The 17697-nt window shown below is 36.7% G+C and overlaps 1 protein-coding gene across 18 annotated transcripts in view; it reads left to right on the forward strand.

Annotated features, from left to right (window-relative positions):
• Positions 1-17697, forward strand: part of POLK (DNA polymerase kappa) — a 91669-nt gene that overhangs the window by 27415 nt on the left and 46557 nt on the right. For 15 of the 18 annotated variants that reach the window (XM_054555269.2, XM_063724021.1, XM_024246849.3 and 12 more), the window contains 2 exon segments: positions 8109-8256; positions 13550-13669. In XM_054555269.2, the coding sequence (XP_054411244.2) occupies positions 8122-8256; positions 13550-13669 (255 nt within the window). In that variant the 5' untranslated portion in view covers positions 8109-8121. 18 annotated transcript variants of the gene reach the window in all.

Consider the following 17697-nt stretch of genomic DNA (forward strand, 5'->3'; position numbering starts at 1 on the left):
AATTTAATTTAATTTTTTTTGAGATGGAGTTTTGCCCTTGTTGCCTAGGCTGCAATGCAGCGGCGCAACATCAGCTCGCTGCAACCTCCACTTCCCAAGTTCAAGCAATTCTCCTGCCTCAGCCTCCTGAGTAGCTGGGATTACAGGCGCGTGCCACCATGCCCAGCCAATTTTTTGTATTTTTAGTAGAGATGGGATTTCATCGTGTTGGCCAGGCGGGTCTCAAACTCCGCCTTAGCCTCCCAAAGTGCAGGGATTACAGGCATGAGCCACCGTGCCCGGCCGTTTAAGCGTATTTTTATAGCACAGGGTTAATAATAGTTTCCAAATGGACTGTTAGTATTTTAAAAGTAAGGCTGTTTTTAACAGTGTGCTCTTAAGAGAAAAAAAGATTATTAAGGAAGGTATGTGATTATGTTTCTAAATCATTTTGGCTTAATCACTCCAAGACCACAACTTCTTGCTGATTTTTTTTTTTTTTTGTCATGTTTTGGCAAGTCCTGAAGCAGTATTTTTGGGATGTTTAATTTTTTTGTTTCTGGTATTTAGGCATGTATGATATGACTAGGAAGAAAATGGAATAATGATTTTCAGGGCTGATTTGCTATGGAAACCATCTTTTAAAATTCATCAATAGTAAACAACTGTTATTGCGGTCTTTGAGTTGGTAACAATCGCAATGTATGTTAGTGTTCACACAAATATTTCTTTTTCTTTATTTTCTTTTTTTCGAAACAGGGCGTCTCTGTCACCCAGACTGGAATGCAGTGGCACTATCATGGTTTACTGCAGCCTAGACCTACTAGGCTTCAGAGATACTCCCACTTCAGCCTCCCAAGTTTAATTTTTTTTGTAGAGACAGGGGTCTTACTCTGTTGCCCAGGCTGGTCTCAAACCCCTGGGCTCAAGCAGTCCTCCCACCTCGGCCCCCCAAAGGGCTGGGATTATAGGCATAAGCCACCACACCCTACTCGCATAAATATTTCTAAGGAATTTGGAGAGTCAAATAAATGAAGTTTACTATGAGCTTTCCCCTTTTTGTAGGTTACCCATTTATTCTTTTAAATTAGTGATAGAATACATATGAAGAAATTATAGAAGAGCTGTAAAGTAGCATTAGTAGAACAGAGATCTAAGGAAATATTTGAGATTTTTATCTAAAATTTCATTTGAACAGGGTTATGTTGCTAAGGAGTTTTAAACCCCTGCCATACGCTATTAGAGCTGTAAAAAAACTAAAAAGTCAGGAGCAGTGGATCAAGAAACAATATCAAGGTTAGAACTCAGAAGAAATTTAGGAGCAGTTTGGCAAAGGGGAGAATTGAAAGGATCATTTTTCCAGGACAGGAAAATAATAATAGCTTATACAACTCTTTTTGATTTTATTAGATATTTCCCTTCCAATAATGTGGAGCGTAGTGTGGAGATAAATAGCACAGTATCTCAATTTCTTATTTGTAGTGTAACCCTATCCTATTATCCTGGCTTCTGTTGTTGTTGTTGTTTTTTTTAAGACACAGGCTTCATCACCCTGTCTCTTAAAAACTCTTGCTCTGTTGCCCAGGCTGGAGTGCAGTGGCATAACCATGGCTCACCACAGCTTCAAACTCCTGGGCTGAAGCGATCCTCCTGCCTCAGCCTCCCGAGTAGCTGGGACTACAGGCACATGTCAACACACCTGGCTATTTTTTTTGTGTAGACAGGGTCTCACTATGTTGCCCAGGCTGCTCTTGAGTTCCTAACCTGAAATGATCCTTCCATCTTGGCCTCCCAAAGTGCTGTAATCACAACCCTGAGCCACTGCCCCGGCCTAATTTTATATTAAAATTGTAATATTCTAGATTGTAGAACTTAAAAAATACAGTACCAAAAAAGGTACTACAGGAGAAATGTTTTCTCCTTTTCTAAGGACATTAGTATGAACTGTCCCTTAAGACCTGTGCACTTTACTGAAACAAAATTAGTCTGTTTAGCATCACTTTTATATAGATAGATATTTTTGCCAACATCTAGTGCCCAAAGAAACTCCCAGCCTATCTCCTTCATGTTGAGTCAGCATTCCAAGAAACAATCAACTTCTATAAGATAAAAACTTAGATTTTCACACTTATGAGTATGTTTATTTCTGAGTTAAAGTTTTCATTGTTAAAGAACCTGGAAGGCTTTTTATAAAATATGCAACTCATCATCCAAATAGAAACTTAAAAACTTGGAGGCCGGGTGCAGTGACTCACGCCTATAATCCCAGCACATTAGGAGACTGAGGCGGGCAGATCACCTGAGGTCAGGAGTTTGAGACCAGCCTGAACAACATGGAGAAACCCCCGTCTCTACAAAAAATACAAAATTAGCCAGGCGTGGTGGCGCATGCCTGTAATCCTAGCTATCCAGCTACTCGGGAGGCTGAGGCAGGAGAATCGCTTGAACCTGGGAGGCAGAGGTTTGCCATGAGCCGATATCGTGCCATTGCACTCCAGCCTGGGCAACAAGACTGAAACTCCGTCTTCTGTCTCAAAAAAAACCCAAAAAACAAAAGCAAAAACTTGGGGCTTGGGGAATTTACCTTTGAATTGATACTGTAGGTAATATGTTTATATCAGAATATTATCCTGTCTAAAGAAGATAATTTCTGCTTATTCTTCTATAAGAATGAATTTAATGTCTTTAGGATGAAGTAGAGTATAGATTTTTAAATTTCCCTCTGTCCCATTCTTCTTCACTAGAACCAATTAAATGAATAAAAAAAGGAGAAAGGCAGTAGAAGAGAATACATGCATGGTTCTCACAAGGCAGGCCTTCTGTCTCTGGTAAAAAAACTTGAGTTTTCTTTTAGTGTATATACTCTTGGTTTAGGATCTGTGGAGTTTCATTATTTCTGTTCTTTCTGTCAGTGACACATGTAAATGAGAAAATCGTTCAAATCCAGTCTAAAATATTTTTTAAAGTTTTTTCCTCTTGTTTTGCAAAAATATTAAAAGCTAAAACTAACAATTCAAAGTTGCACCTATACTTTCATTTTTGTCATACAAAAATTGTGGCCATATGGTTTCAGTGTATGTTTTCATGTATCTGTATGTAAAATAATTGAAGAACATGGAAAAATAATCTGTTAAAGTCTTGAAATTGTGATTTTTTATTTTCTTGAAATTTCAAAAAGTATTTTTACAATAAATGAAAATGAAAAAGGAAATTTTAAAGTAGATCATATAAGATGTATTGGTTTGAAAATTACTACTTTAAATGTAGAGTAATATCCCTAATTCAATTCATTGTATTTAAATTTATAGAGAATAACAAGAGCATTTAATCACATTCTGAAATTTTGTTCTGGGTGCTTAATCTGTTCAAAGTATTAAATATTTGAATATTTGGGAGATTTAAAATAGTATTTGTCCTTAAAAGTATATAAAGGTTTTCTGAGGAAATTATTGCATTTGGTTATTTACAGTATATTAGAAATAGGAAACAAGCTCCACCTAGGAACTTACTGTAGTTTAGCCTTTCGTATTCATACTTCTCTCTCTCTCTCTCTCTCTTCCCGCCCCCTCTCTCTCCCTCACTCTCCCTTTCCCCCATCCCCTGTCTCCTCCCCTTCTCTCTTATTACTTTTGGTATATTTTGCATATTTTCTGGTAGATTAATTCCAGGTGACTTTGATCACCAGTGTGATTTTTTATATAGCTTTGTTTACCTCTTATAGGTGGGAGGAGGCCTACCACACTAAAACTTTTTCCTTATAATTCTTTCTTAAAAATTCTAAGTTTCCATCTTTATTACCAACAAAAAACAAAAGTTTGCCTTATATGTATGTGCATATATGTGTGTGTGTGTGTATATATGTATTTTTTTTTTGAGGCGGAGTCTTACTCTGTCGCCCAGGCTGCAGTGAAGTGGCGTGATCTCGGCTCACTACAACCTGGCTCACTGCAACCGCCGTCTCCCAGTTTCAAGCAATTCTCCTGCCTCAGCCTCCTGAGTAGCTGGGATTACAGGCATCTGCTACCGCGCCCAGCTGATTTTTATATTTTTAGTAGAGACGGGGTTTCACCATATTGGCCAGGCTGGTCTCGAACCCCTGACCTCGTGATCCATCCGCCTCGGCCTCCCAAAGTGCTGGGATTACAGGTGTGAGCCACCGCGCCCAGCCTTATTTATTTATTTATTTATTTATTTTTGAGATGGAGTCTTGTTCTGTCTGGCCCAGGCTGGAGTGCAGTGGTGTAGTCTCGGCCCACTGAAGCCTCTGCCTCCCAGGTTCAAGTGATTCTCCTGTCTCAGCCTCCTGAGTAGCTGGGACTATAGGCATGTGCCACCACACCCAGCTAATTTTGTATTTTCAGTAGAGGGGGTTTCACCATTTTGGCCAGGTTGGTCTCGAACTCCTGATTTCAGGTGACCCACCCACCTCAGCCTCCCAAAGTGCTGGGATTGTAGGCATGAGTCACTGCTCCCAGCTGTGCCTTATATTTTTAACTAGTAACCTGAATAAATTCAGGGTGATTTTGAAAGCAGAGCTCACAGGATTTCCTGATAGTTTGGATGTGGGTGTATGAGAAAGAGAGGGGTCAACGATGACTCCTGGGTTATTTGCATGAGCAACTGGAATAGATTAGAGTTGCCCTCAATGGATACCAGGAAGGCCGTAAATGGAGCTGGTTGAAGGGGATGGAGGCAGATGAAAAGATTACTTTTGGACATGTTAAACTTGAAATGTCAAACAGGTATTTGGACTGGTGCTATAAACCTGTAAGTCATTGGCATGTAGATGATAGTCAACATATGCCTATGAAACTGGACAAAAGTTTCATGGTAATTAGGTATCAATAAGCAGGAAGGTAGCAAAAAACTAACTTTACCTATCTCACAATTTTGCCTTGTCCCAGGATTGCCCATAGCCCAGTTCTTTTGATTCAAGCACCAAAACCAACTCTTAAGAGTTTTTTGTTTGTTTGTTTGGTTTGGTTTTTTTGAGACAGGTTCTTGCTCTCTTGCCCAGGCTGGAGTGCAGTGGCATGACCATGGCCTACTGTAGCCTTACCTCCCAGGCTCAAGTGAAACTCCCAACTCAGCCTTCCAAGTAGCTTGGGCTACAGGTGTGCATCACTACACTTGGCTAATTTTTTACTTTTATTTTTGTAGACATGAGTCTCACTGTGTTACCGGGGCTGGTGTTGAACTCCTGGGCTTAACCAATCCTCCTGCCTTGGCCTCACAAAGTGCTAGGATTACAGCCATGAGATGCTGCACCCGGCCTCTTCTCAAGAGTTTTTTGGCTAAGCAATTAATATATGTGAAGAGTAGGCATTCAATAATATGTATTTTCCTTTTATACATTTCATCATTTAAAGGGCAAGGCAGCCAGGAGTTGTGGTATGTGCCTTCAGTCTCAGCTGTTTGGGAGGCTGAGGTGGGAGGATCACTTGAGCCCAGGAATTCAAGTCCAGCCTGGGCAACCCACCCCTGCCTCTAAAAAACAAGAGCTAGGTGTGGTGGCTCAGGCCTGTAATCTCAGCTCTTTGGGAGGCTGAGACAGGCGGATCACTTGAGTAGTTTGAGACCAGCCTGGCTAACATTGACGAAACCCCATCTTTACTAAAAATACAAAAATTAACCAGACATGGTGGTGTGCGCCTGTAGTTCAAGCTACTTGGGAGGCTGAGGCAGGAGAATCGCTTGAACCCAGGAGGCCGAGGTAGCAGTAAGCCGAGATCACACCACTGCACTCCAGCCTGGGTGACAGTGAGACTTCATCTCTGAATGAATGAATTAATTAATATGAATAACAACAATGATAAACCCAGAAACATATGGGCAAGACAGCTTAAATGTAGGATGTTTGCATTTAGCCACTTCACTCTTTAGTAGTGAAGGTATGGTGAAATTATGACTGAATTACATTCACCTGCTTTACTAGAAAATGACAACGAATTGAATTAATGAAGCGTAAGGCAAAATATAGAGTAATATTAGCTCAGTGTGATAGTCGAAGGGAAAAAAATTCAAATGATAACAAAAAAACCAACCTATATTCCCCTGGGCACTACGAAATAACATCTATACCAGTGGTTCTTGTACTTTGGGACACATTGGAATTACCTGGGCATCTCTTTAAAATACCCCTATCTGGCTCCTACTCCCAGACCTTCTGATTTATTTGGTATGGGAGGAGCTTTGGCGTCACAGCTCTCCAGGTGGGCCTAATGTGCAGCAAAGTTTGAGAACTACCATGATGTATACTTTTTTTCCTAGTGAAACTACCACTAATAGTCACAGTATTCAGAGTCCCTTCCAAAATTCTTTTTATTCTTTGCTGGTGCCAAAAACAGAAGCAGCATTGTTAAGGGAAGATCCTCAAGGCAGAGTGGAGTAAATGAGCGCACTCTAAATCATACAAATAAGTCACAATCGTAATTTATTTTAGATTCATGACAACTGTTCATCTGGCCACTTATTTATAGCATACATGATCCCCAAATTGGAGGCAACCGTAATGTCATGGAGTGCATCAGAGTTGAAGTAAGAAGGCTTGCATTCAAATCCCAATTCTTCCACTTACTAACAGTTATGATGGGCAATTCATTCAATCTTGCTGAAGTTCTCATTTTTTTCTCCCTAATATGAAAATAACCAGATCTGTTTTGCATGGTTATAAATATCTTTAAAAGCTAATGTATGTGAAGATAAACTATAAAGTATATAAAGATATTAAAGAATTATTATCTGAAAGGATTTTTCTTAACCTTAGAGGTGACGTAACTTTCTAGGTTTTTTTTTTTCTGTATTTTTTCATTGCCTTAAGGAGATCTGCATACAGTAGATAATAAATGCATTTGAACTTAACATGTATAGTAGAGGAAGTATTATTTTGTATTTCTATACCATGTTTTAATCTGGGTAGAAACATAAGTTTTCTACTCATGCCTGGGTTCCAACACATGTGTTGCCACTTGTTAGCAAATTTGTGTCAGTAGACGTGTTCTAAGACTCAGGTTTGTTATCTTTTTGTATGGAGAATAATATCTATCAGGGCTGTTATGGCCCTCACACGTGGTGCCTAAAGCATAGTAGCTAGAATGGAACATGCAGAAAATGCTAATTCCTTTCTTCTCTCCAAGAATATCATAATCTTGTGATAGTACAGATGACCCTTGAACACCACAGGGGCTAGGGACCCTGCCCACACACAATCAAAAATTCACATATAATTTTTGACTCCTGAAGAACGTAACTACTAATAGCCTATTGTAAACTGGAAACCTTACTAATAAGGTATACCGTTGATTAATATGTATTTTGTATGTTATATTTGTTCTGTACTGTATTTTTACAATAAAGAAAGCCAGAGAAAGAAAAATGTTATTAAGAAAATCATAAAGGAGACAAAATATATTTATTATTCATTAAGTGGAAGTAGATCATAAAGATCTTCATCTTGTCTTCATGTTGAGTAAACTAAGGAGGAGAAAGCAGTGGGGTTGGTCTTTCTGTCTTGAGGGTGGCAGAGACGGAAGAAATTCAAATATGAGTGGATCCTCTCAGTTCAAACCCGTGTTGTCTAAGAGTCAACTGTAATTTTTTATATCTGAGTAATAATTTTTAGTAGCTAAAAATTCTTAACTGTCATTTAAAATTTTTGTTTTGCTTATTTCTATATCATTTAACGTTTTAAACTTTTTTATTGATGCATAATGGATGCACATGGTGCTCCTGCCCCACCCCACCCCCCCACCCCCACAACATGTCTTTTGGAGTTTTTTCTGGTTTTTGTTTGTTTGTTTTTTGGAGAGAAAGTCTCGCTCTGTCACCCAGGCTGGAGTGCAGTAGTGCAATCTCGGCTCCCTGCAACCTCTGCCTCCCAGGTTCAAGCAATTCTTCTGCCTCAGCCTCCCTAGTAACTGGGACTACAGGCGCACGTCGTCATGCCTGGCTAATTTTTTTGTATTTTAGTAGAGACAGGGTTTCACCGTGTTGCCCAGGCTGGTCTCGAACCCCTGAGCTCAGTCAATCTGCCCGCCTCGGCCTCCCAAAGTGCTAGGATTACGGGCATGAGCCACCACGCCTGGCCACAGATGGTTTTAAAAGCAGTGTTTATCTTTATGCTTTTTCAGATAAGTTTATACCATGGATAGCACAAAGGAGAAGTGTGACAGTTACAAAGATGATCTTCTGCTTAGGATGGGACTTAATGATAATAAAGCAGGAATGGAAGGATTAGATAAAGAGAAAATTAACAAAATTATAATGGAAGCCACAAAGGTATGTTTCTTGTTTCTTTTGATACGTGAAATTTAATGACCTTTTAACTTTCTGTTTCAAAGAAAATCATTTGTATTTAATATTTCAATATTTTAATATATATTATTTTTGAACTACAAAAGGGTATGGAATAATCTCCCTTCTATTCTGTTGCTCCTACCATCCAGGTTTCTATTTCACATGCATATAATAGGCATTTAAAACCAAAATAATGTACATGTTCCTGTTCACCTTTTTTTTAACCCCAATGGGAGAAATTGTTTTGGTATTTGGATTTTTTTTTTCAGTTAATATAACTTGGAGCTCTTTCTGTATAGGTAATTAAAGATCTTCATTCTTTGTATACCTGTGTATGTGGATATAATGTAATTTATTGAACCATCCAAAAAGTTTATGGATAAATATATGTCATTTGTAGTCTTTTATTTTTACAAACATTACTAGTGAAGTAGGGAATAACATATTTTATCACTTTCTATATGTGCAAGTATAACTGTGGAAGAGATTCCTACAAGTGGAATTGTTTCACCAACTACACATAGCACAAAAGAATATATGCATGTGTGATTTTTATGAATTGCCAAATTACCCACTATGGTGTTTCTATCAATTCACACTTCCACTACAAATATCTGAGAGTATGTATTACCATACTGAAACTGTGCCAACACAGTGTATTACTAAACTTTTGAATTTGTCAATCTGAGGTAATATAGTATATCATTAATTTGTATTCCTCTTATGAAAAATTAGTTGCATATCTTTTCTTCTTTTTGAGACAAGGTCTCACTCTGTCACCCAGGCTGGAGTCTAGTAGCACAATAATAGCTCATTACAGCCTCACCCTGGTCTCAAGTGTTCCTCCCACCTCAGCCTTTGAAGAGCTAGGACAATAGGCACATGCCACCAAGCCTGGCTAACTTTCTATTTTTTGTAGAGAGGAGGTCTCACTATGTTGCCCAGGCTAGTCTTGAACTGCTGGCCTCAAGCAATCCCTCTACCTTAGCCTCCCAAAGTGCTGGGATTATAGGCATGAGCCACTGTGCCTGGCGCTCTTTTGATATTTTAAAAATTATTTGTATTTCATTTTTTATGAACTTTGATTATATATTCTATATACATATGCACATTCAATAATTAGTTATCTTTTGACTTTGCTTATGGTAGTTTCTCCTGTTCAGAAATTTTTTGTTTGCACCATTTTATGTACTTGAATGTCAACTACATATGGCTTTCTTCAAAGTTATAAAAGAATTCTTTAATTTTTTTACCACTTTTTTGTTTCATTTATATATTATAGAATATATATGTATTAATGTGTTATGTGTATTATCAATGTATATCAATATTAATATACATTATATATACATGATATATAATGTATATTAGTATGTTGTATTATATGTTATGTATATTAATAAACACAATACATGTATTAATATACATGTAGAAAGATGTAAACTTTAAGAGAATATCCTTGTTCTTAGGAAATGCATGGTGATGTCCACAGCAACTTACTTTAAAATGGTTTAGCCAAAAGGAGGGGAAAGTGTGTGTGTGTGTGTGTGTATGTATGTGTGTGTGTGTGTATACACTCATACTTCCCCAACATATCCCCAACATATATACATAGAAGTTGGGGAAGAAATCAAATGTAGCAGGATATTAATTGATGAATCTAGGTAAGGGTATATAAGTGTTCGATGTACTATTTTTTCAGCTTTTGCAGATTTGAAAATTCCAAGATAAAAAGTTAAGGAATTATTGTTAACTTTGTTAGCTATGAAAATGTTACTGTGATGAAGTGGGAAAATGGCCTTATATTTAAATGCATACCGAAATCTTCTGTGGAATGGCTAAATATCTTGATATTTATAATTTAAAATTTTTCACTTGTAATGAAGCATATACAGTAAAATGTTAACAGCTGTTAAATCTGAGTGATAGTTTTATACGTGTTTATTGTGTTCATGTTTTTTCTGTTTGAGACTTTTTTGATATTTTCATCATAAAAATGTTCAAAAAGAATAAAATGAATAAAACCTATGAATCTAGTTTTTAGGTTAAGAAATAGAATATGTAGGTTACCCTAGATGTCCCTATCTATCTGATCCTCCCTCTCTATTCTCTGTGTCCCAGTACAAGTTATTAAATAGTCCATCCTTTTCCTACTGATCTGGTGTGCTTTCTCTTCTGTTCCACTGGATCATTTGCCTGTTTGTATGTATACAACATGTTTTTTTATTATCATACTTTATAATAAGCCTTGATATCTGCTAGCACAATTTCTGTTTTTTACACTTTGTTCTTTTTCAAGAATATCTTGAGTATTCTTGAAGCTTTGCTTTCATATAAATTTTATGTGATATATATCAAAAATATATAGGTGCATATATAATTGGCACATATCACATGATTGGTATATAAAAATACATAGAATAATATATATTCCTTTAGTGCATGAGGTGAGTTTATTATAAATGGTACCTTGTTTAAATTGGAATTTTCTAATTGTTACTATTCCATAGCAATACAATTTACTTTTTTAAAACTTTTATCAGAAAATTTAAAATATATAGAAAATTACAGAGAATAGTAAAGTAAATCCCCATATAATCATCACCCAGCATCAACAATTACCAACATTTTTGCAAATATAGTTATCTGTCTTGCCCTTCCCCTACTGATTTTTGGAGGGAGGAGTATTTTAAAACAAATTCCAATAAATTGGACACATTTCTAGAAGTTTACAATTTTTCAAAATGGACTCAAGAAGATACAGAGAATCTAAATAGACCTATATAATAAGAAAATAAATTAGTAATTAAAAATCTCCCCATCAAAGAAAAAAGACCAGGCCATTTGGCTTCTCTGGTGAGTTTTATCAAATATTTAAAGAAGAAATGATACCAGTATTCCACAAGCTCTTCTAGAAAATAGAGAAGGGTGGAACACTTCCCAACTCCTATGAGGCCAGTATCACCCTGATACCAAAGCCAAACACAAGGTTATACATCGTTATGAATGCAAAAGTCCTCAACAAAATATTAGGGGACTGATTTAAACAATATAGCAAAAAGATTATGCAACATAACCAAATGGGATTCATCTTAGGAAAGCAAGGTTGGTTTAAGATCTAAAAATCAGCCAAGCTCATGCCTATGACCCCAGCACTTTGGGAGGCTGAGGCGGGTGGATCACCTGAGGTCAGGAGTTCAAGACCGGCTTGACCAATATGGTGAAACCCCGTCTCTACTAAAAATCCAAAAATAAGCCAGGCGTGGTGGCGTATGCCTGTAGTCCCAGCGACTTGGGAAGCTGAGACAGGAGAATTGCTTGAATCCGGGAGGTGGAGGTTGCAGTGAGCCGAGATTGCGCCACTGCACTCCAGCCTGGGCAACAGAGCAAGACTCCTTCTCAGAAAAAGAAAAAAAAAAGAGATCTGAAAATCAATTAATGTAATACATCATATTAAAATAAAGGGCAAAAAACCACACAATCATCTTAGTAGACTCAGAAAAAGCATATTTGATAAAATCCCACCACTATTCATGCTAAAAGCTCTTAACAAACTTGAAATAGAAGGGTAGTTCCTCAGTCTAGTAAAGGGCATCTATAAGAAAACCTACAGTGTACATCATACTTTATGGTGGAAGGCTGAACACTTTCTCCCTAAAATGAGGAACAAGGCAAGAATGTCCACTCTCACCTTTTCTACTCAACATAGTCCTAACAGTTCTAACCAGTGCAGTCAGGCAATAAAAATAAATAAAAGGGCCAGGTACAGTGGCTCACACTTGTAATCCCAGCACTTTGATAGGCCGAGATAGGAGGATCACTTGAGCCCAGGAGTTTGAGACCAGCCTGGGCAACATAGTGAGACCCTGTCTCTTAAAAACAAAACAAAACCCTTACGCCATACACAAAATTAACTCAAAATAGACTTAAAAAGCCAGAACAATACAACTTTTAGAAGAAAATTTGAGAAAGCCTCTGAGACCTTCAGTTAGGCAGAAATTTCTTAGATGCGATACTAAAAGAACAATCAATAAAAGAAAGTTGATGAATTGGTCCTTATCAAAATTTAAAATGTTTATACTTCAAAAGACAGCAATAAAAATAAAAAAACAGGTGTGGTGGCTCACGCCTGTGATCCTAACACTTTGGAAGGCTGAGGTAGGAGGATCAGGAGTTTGAGACCAGCCTGGGCAACATAATGAGACCCCCCCAGTCTCTTAAAAAAAAAAAAAGAAAAAGCAATGTGCCTTGGGTAAAATATTTGTAAAACACATATGTGATAAAAGACTTATATCCAGAATATACAGAAAATGTCTACAACTCAATAAGACAAGCAACTGAATCAGAAAATCGTCAAAAGATGTGAATAGACATTTCAGTAAAGAAGATATACAAATGGCTCTAGGCACATGAAAAGATGCTCAATATCATTAGTCATCAGGGAAATAAAAATTTAAAAACCACAAAGAGATGCCATTCATGCTACTATTGCTTAGAATAGCTATAACAAGTAAGACACAGTAACAAATGTTGGCAAGAATGTGGAGAAATTGGAACCCTCCTACATTGCTGATGGGATTATAAAATGGTTCAACCACTTTGGAAAACAGACTGGCATTTCCTCAAAAGGTTGAGTATAGAGGTACCATATGACACAGAAACCCTACTCCTAGTTGCATCCCTGAGATAAATGACAACATATGTCTACATGAAAACTTGTCCACAAATGTTTATGATAGCATTTTTCACTGTAGCCAAAAAATGAAAATAAGCTAAATGTCTATCAACGAGATAAATGGATAGACACTATGTTCAGTGATGAAATGATGGGCAGTTTTTTGAATTATTTTCTACATTTTCTTTAATGACTTAACATTAAATATTTGAAAATACTTTGTCAGGAGTATTTTTTAATGCAACAGATAACTGATGATCCAACCCACTAAGGCCTTTGATACCCTCTGTGGATCTTACCTAGGACATACTGTTCTTTTCTGAATGCAAATCTGTATTCATCTCAGAGAGCTTGTACTGTGCTAAGTACTGCTCACAACAATCCTGTGATTTAGTTAACTACTAATAAATTCATCTTACAAATAAAGAAACTGAGATGTAGAAAGATTAAATAATTTTAGGGTCACCTAGCTAGTAAGTAGTAGAGCTAAGTTTTAAATTTAATCTTCTGTTTCCTGAGTATGTGCCCTTAGCCACCAGGCTATACTACAGTGATGCTTTCCTTCAAATATTTTTCTTATGCTTTTGTTTTCCTCCATAGGGGTCCAGATTTTATGGAAATGAGCTCAAGAAAGAAAAGCAAGTCAACCAACGAATTGAAAATATGATGCAACAAAAAGCTCAAATCACCAGCCAACAGCTAAGAAAAGCACAATCACAGGTATTAATTAAATTGTTAAAGTGGAAGCTGGTAGAATAGTAATTGACAGTTAAAATGTATTGTCAAGTCATAGCTGAAAACAAGATGAAATGTAAATGTTAATTATGTTGTAAAGCATACATATTCAGCAAATGAACATACTTTGCTAAGTGTTGCTCTGCTCATTTACATAAAGACTCCACACATAGACATTGTCACCTCTATTATACAGAAGAGTAAATGAAGTCTTAATTAGGTTGAGTAACTTGCCCAGCTTGATAGGACAGGTAGTTAGCAGAACTAGGATTTAATCCAAAGCCTATGTTCTTTTTATTGTATACATCACAGCTAGCAAAGGGCACAGGATAAATGTGGCATGTTTTCTGCAATGCTGATTTTGCAAAAGAATATTTGAGGAATATGTTAACTAATTACATAATAAAATATATGTAAAATAGTAAACATTTTTACTATTTTATATAGTAAAATAAAAAGTCACACTATAGATTAGAATGCCAAATGTACATGAACTTTTAAGACAAAACACAAGACTTCTAAAACCTTGGAAGGTTTTTGCCTTCTCCAGAATCTTCGGGAAGTAAATACTCCAAGTTTCCTCTTCTATTAAAAGTTATTTCAGGAGAAAAGTTTGGGAATATCCAAGTTGCAGGGCACTGTGTGGTAGACTGACAACTCAAAGCAGTCAAATATCTGATAGTAAAACAAGTCATGGCAAGAGGAATTTACTCTTTATCAAAACCTGATCCAATGTTAACAGAGCTCTAGTCTATAAGGTAACAATAAAATTAGATTAATCTAATATGCTACAAAATCTTTCTCTTGTGACAGAGTTCAAAGATCATAAATTTTATGTTTTCTTTATCAAACTATATAATGTGTCATTTTTTGACACATATGCCTTCTCAGAGCACAAGATAATTTTTAAGTGGTCTTCTGTTATGATGAAAGATGATTTATTTGTCATATCATCATTTTTAATGCTTCACAGCATTCCACTGTGTGGAGGTACCATAATTTATTTACCATATCCCACCCCGATTTCAGTTTTTTATTTCATTCGCAACCCTGTGATTATCATTCTTATGTTTGTACTTTAGTGCTGTTATTTTGACCAAAGATGGTATCATTTTACATTTTCAACATGAAATTATTGATTTTCTCACATAGTTGTAAGCCATTAATATTTCCTTATTGTGAGAATTTCCTCTTTTATTCTGTTTGTGAGTATATACACTAAGTTGCTAGCACAAGAGACCAAAAATGTAATATTTTAAATAAGATCTGCTTTCTTTCTCACATAATAAGTGAGTAGTTCTAGCTGGTGAGTGGCTCTGATTATCATTTAGAGACCCAGGTTCTTTAAATCATGTTGTTCCATCATCCCCTGGTGTTATCCTTACCTGAATTAACAAAAGTGAATTATTTTCCATCCATATTGCATCTCCTGGTTAAGGAAGAAAGGGAAAAAATTGAAGGCAAGTACAGTAATTTGCTATTAAATAAGTGAAAAAGAAGTTGCGCACATTACTTCAGCTGACATTCTTTGGCAAGAGTTTGTTACATGGCCACACCTAACTGCAAGAGAGACTATAACTTTAGCTGGGTGCCATGTGCCCAGCTGAAAATCCATTACTATGGAAGGAAGGAAGAATGGATTTTGGGGTTCAAGCAGCAGCCTGAAGCAATGTTTTTTGCCCCCATTTCTGGGGGAGTTTATATCTATTTATCTTGATTTATAAGGTCTTAATATATTAGAGATTTTTTCTTGCCATTTGTTATGAATATTTTTCCAATATATTGTCTTTTAATTTTGTAGTTTTTCCCATAGAATTTTTAATGTTTATGTAATCAAATCCAGTGACTTTAAAAAAAAAAAAATATATATATATATATATATATATATATATATCTTCCTTTCACTTCAAAATTTATTTTTTTTAACTTTTAAGTTCAGGGGTACAAGTGCAGGTTTGTTATATAAGTAAACTGGTGTCATGGGGGTTTGTTGTACAGATTATTTTGTCACCCAGGCATTAAGCCTAGTACCACTCATTAGTTATTCTTCCTGATCCTCTCCCTCCTCCCATCCTCCACCCTCCAGTAGGCCCCAGTGTATGTTGTTCCCCTCTATGTGTCCATGTGGTTTCATGATTTAGCTCCCACTTATAAGTGAGAACATGCGGTATGTGGTTTCTGTTCCTTTGTTAGTTACTAGGGATAATGGCCTCCATCTCCATCCATGTCCCTGCAAAAGACATCTCATTCTTTTTTATTGCCGCACAGTATTCCATGGTGTATATGTACAAAATTTTCTTTATCCAGTCTATCATTGATGAGCATTTAGATTGATTCCATGTCTTTGCTGTTGTGAATAGTGCTGCAGTGAACAAACACAAGCCTGTATAAAAAGACCTTATTTTTCAAAGCAGTTTTAGGTTCACAGCAAAATTGAATAAAAGGTAGAAAGATTTTCCATATACTCCTGTCTCCCCACAGGCATAGCCTCCCCTGCTATCACATCCCCCACCAGAGGGGTACATTTGTTACAGTTTATGAATCTACGTTGACACAACATTATCATCCAAAGTTGATAGTTTACATTAGGGTTCAATATTGGTGGTGTACATTCTGTGGGTTTAGACAAATGTACAGTGAGGTGCATCCACCATTATAGTATCATACAGAGTAGTTTCACTGCCCTAAAAAAATACTCTGTGCTCCATCTATTCTTTCCTCCCTCCCCCACTAAGCCCTGGCAATCACTGACCTTTTTACTATCTCCATAGTTTTCCGTTTTCCAGAATGTCATATATTAGAATCATACAGGATGTAGCCTTTTCAGACTGATTGTTTTTACTTATGCAATGTAATGTAAATGTATGCATTTACATTTCCTTCATGTCTTTTCTTGGCTTGATAGTTCATTTATTTTATGTACTGAATATTATTCAATTGTCTGGGTGTACCACAGACAATTTTTTTTTTTTTTTTTTTTTGAGATGGAGTCTCTCTCACTTTGTTGCCCAGGCTGGAGTGCAGTGGTGCGATTTTGGCTCACTGCAACCTCCACCTCCCAGGTTCAAGCTATTCTCCTCCCTCAGCCTCCCGAGTAGCTGGGATAACCAGTGCCCACCACCATGCCCAGCTAATTTTTGCATTTTTTAGTAGAGACAGTGTTTCATCATGTTGACCAATCTGGTCTGGAACTCCTGGCCTCATGTCATCCGCCTGCCTCAGCCTTCCAAAGTTCTGGGATTACAGGCGTGAGCCATACCACAGACAATTGAATAATATTCAGCACATAAAATAAATGAGCTGTCAAGCTATTTGTCTGTCCATTTACCTACTAAAGGTTACTTTGGTTGCTTCTAAGTTTTGGGAATTATGAATAAAGCTGCTGTCAATATCCATGGCCAGGCTTATGTGTAGACATAAGTTTTCAACTCCTTTAGGTGAATACTAAGGAGCACAATTGCGGGATAATGTGGTAAAATAAAAATATGTTTAGCTTTATAAGAAACTGCCAAACTGTCTTCCAAAGTGACCATACCATTTTGTCTTCCCACCAACAATGAATGAGGATTCCTGTTGCTAAATATTATTGCCATCATTTGGTGTTGTCAGTATTGTGAATTTTGGCTATTCTAATATGTGTATAGTGGTATCTCATTGTTGTTTTAATTTGCATTTCCCTGATGACATATGATGTGGAGCATCTTTTCATGTGCTTATTTGCCATCTGTATATCTTCTTTGTTGAGGTGTCTGTTAAGGTCCTTGACCATTTTTAATCAAGTTGTTTGCTTTCTTATTTTTGGTTTTTAAGAGTTCTTTGTATATTTTGGGCAACAGACCTGTATCAGATATGTCTTTTGCAAATATTGTTTCCCAACCTGTGGCTTTGCTTTTTATTCTATTGACAGTATCTTTCACAGAGCAGAAATTTTTAATTTTAATGAAGTCTAGTTTATCAATTCTTTCTTTCATGGATTGTGCCTTTGGCATTGTATCTAAATAGTCATCATCAAA

This window comes from Pongo abelii, chromosome 4, assembly GCF_028885655.2.
Source record: "Pongo abelii isolate AG06213 chromosome 4, NHGRI_mPonAbe1-v2.0_pri, whole genome shotgun sequence".
Lineage (NCBI taxonomy): Eukaryota > Metazoa > Chordata > Mammalia > Primates > Hominidae > Pongo > Pongo abelii.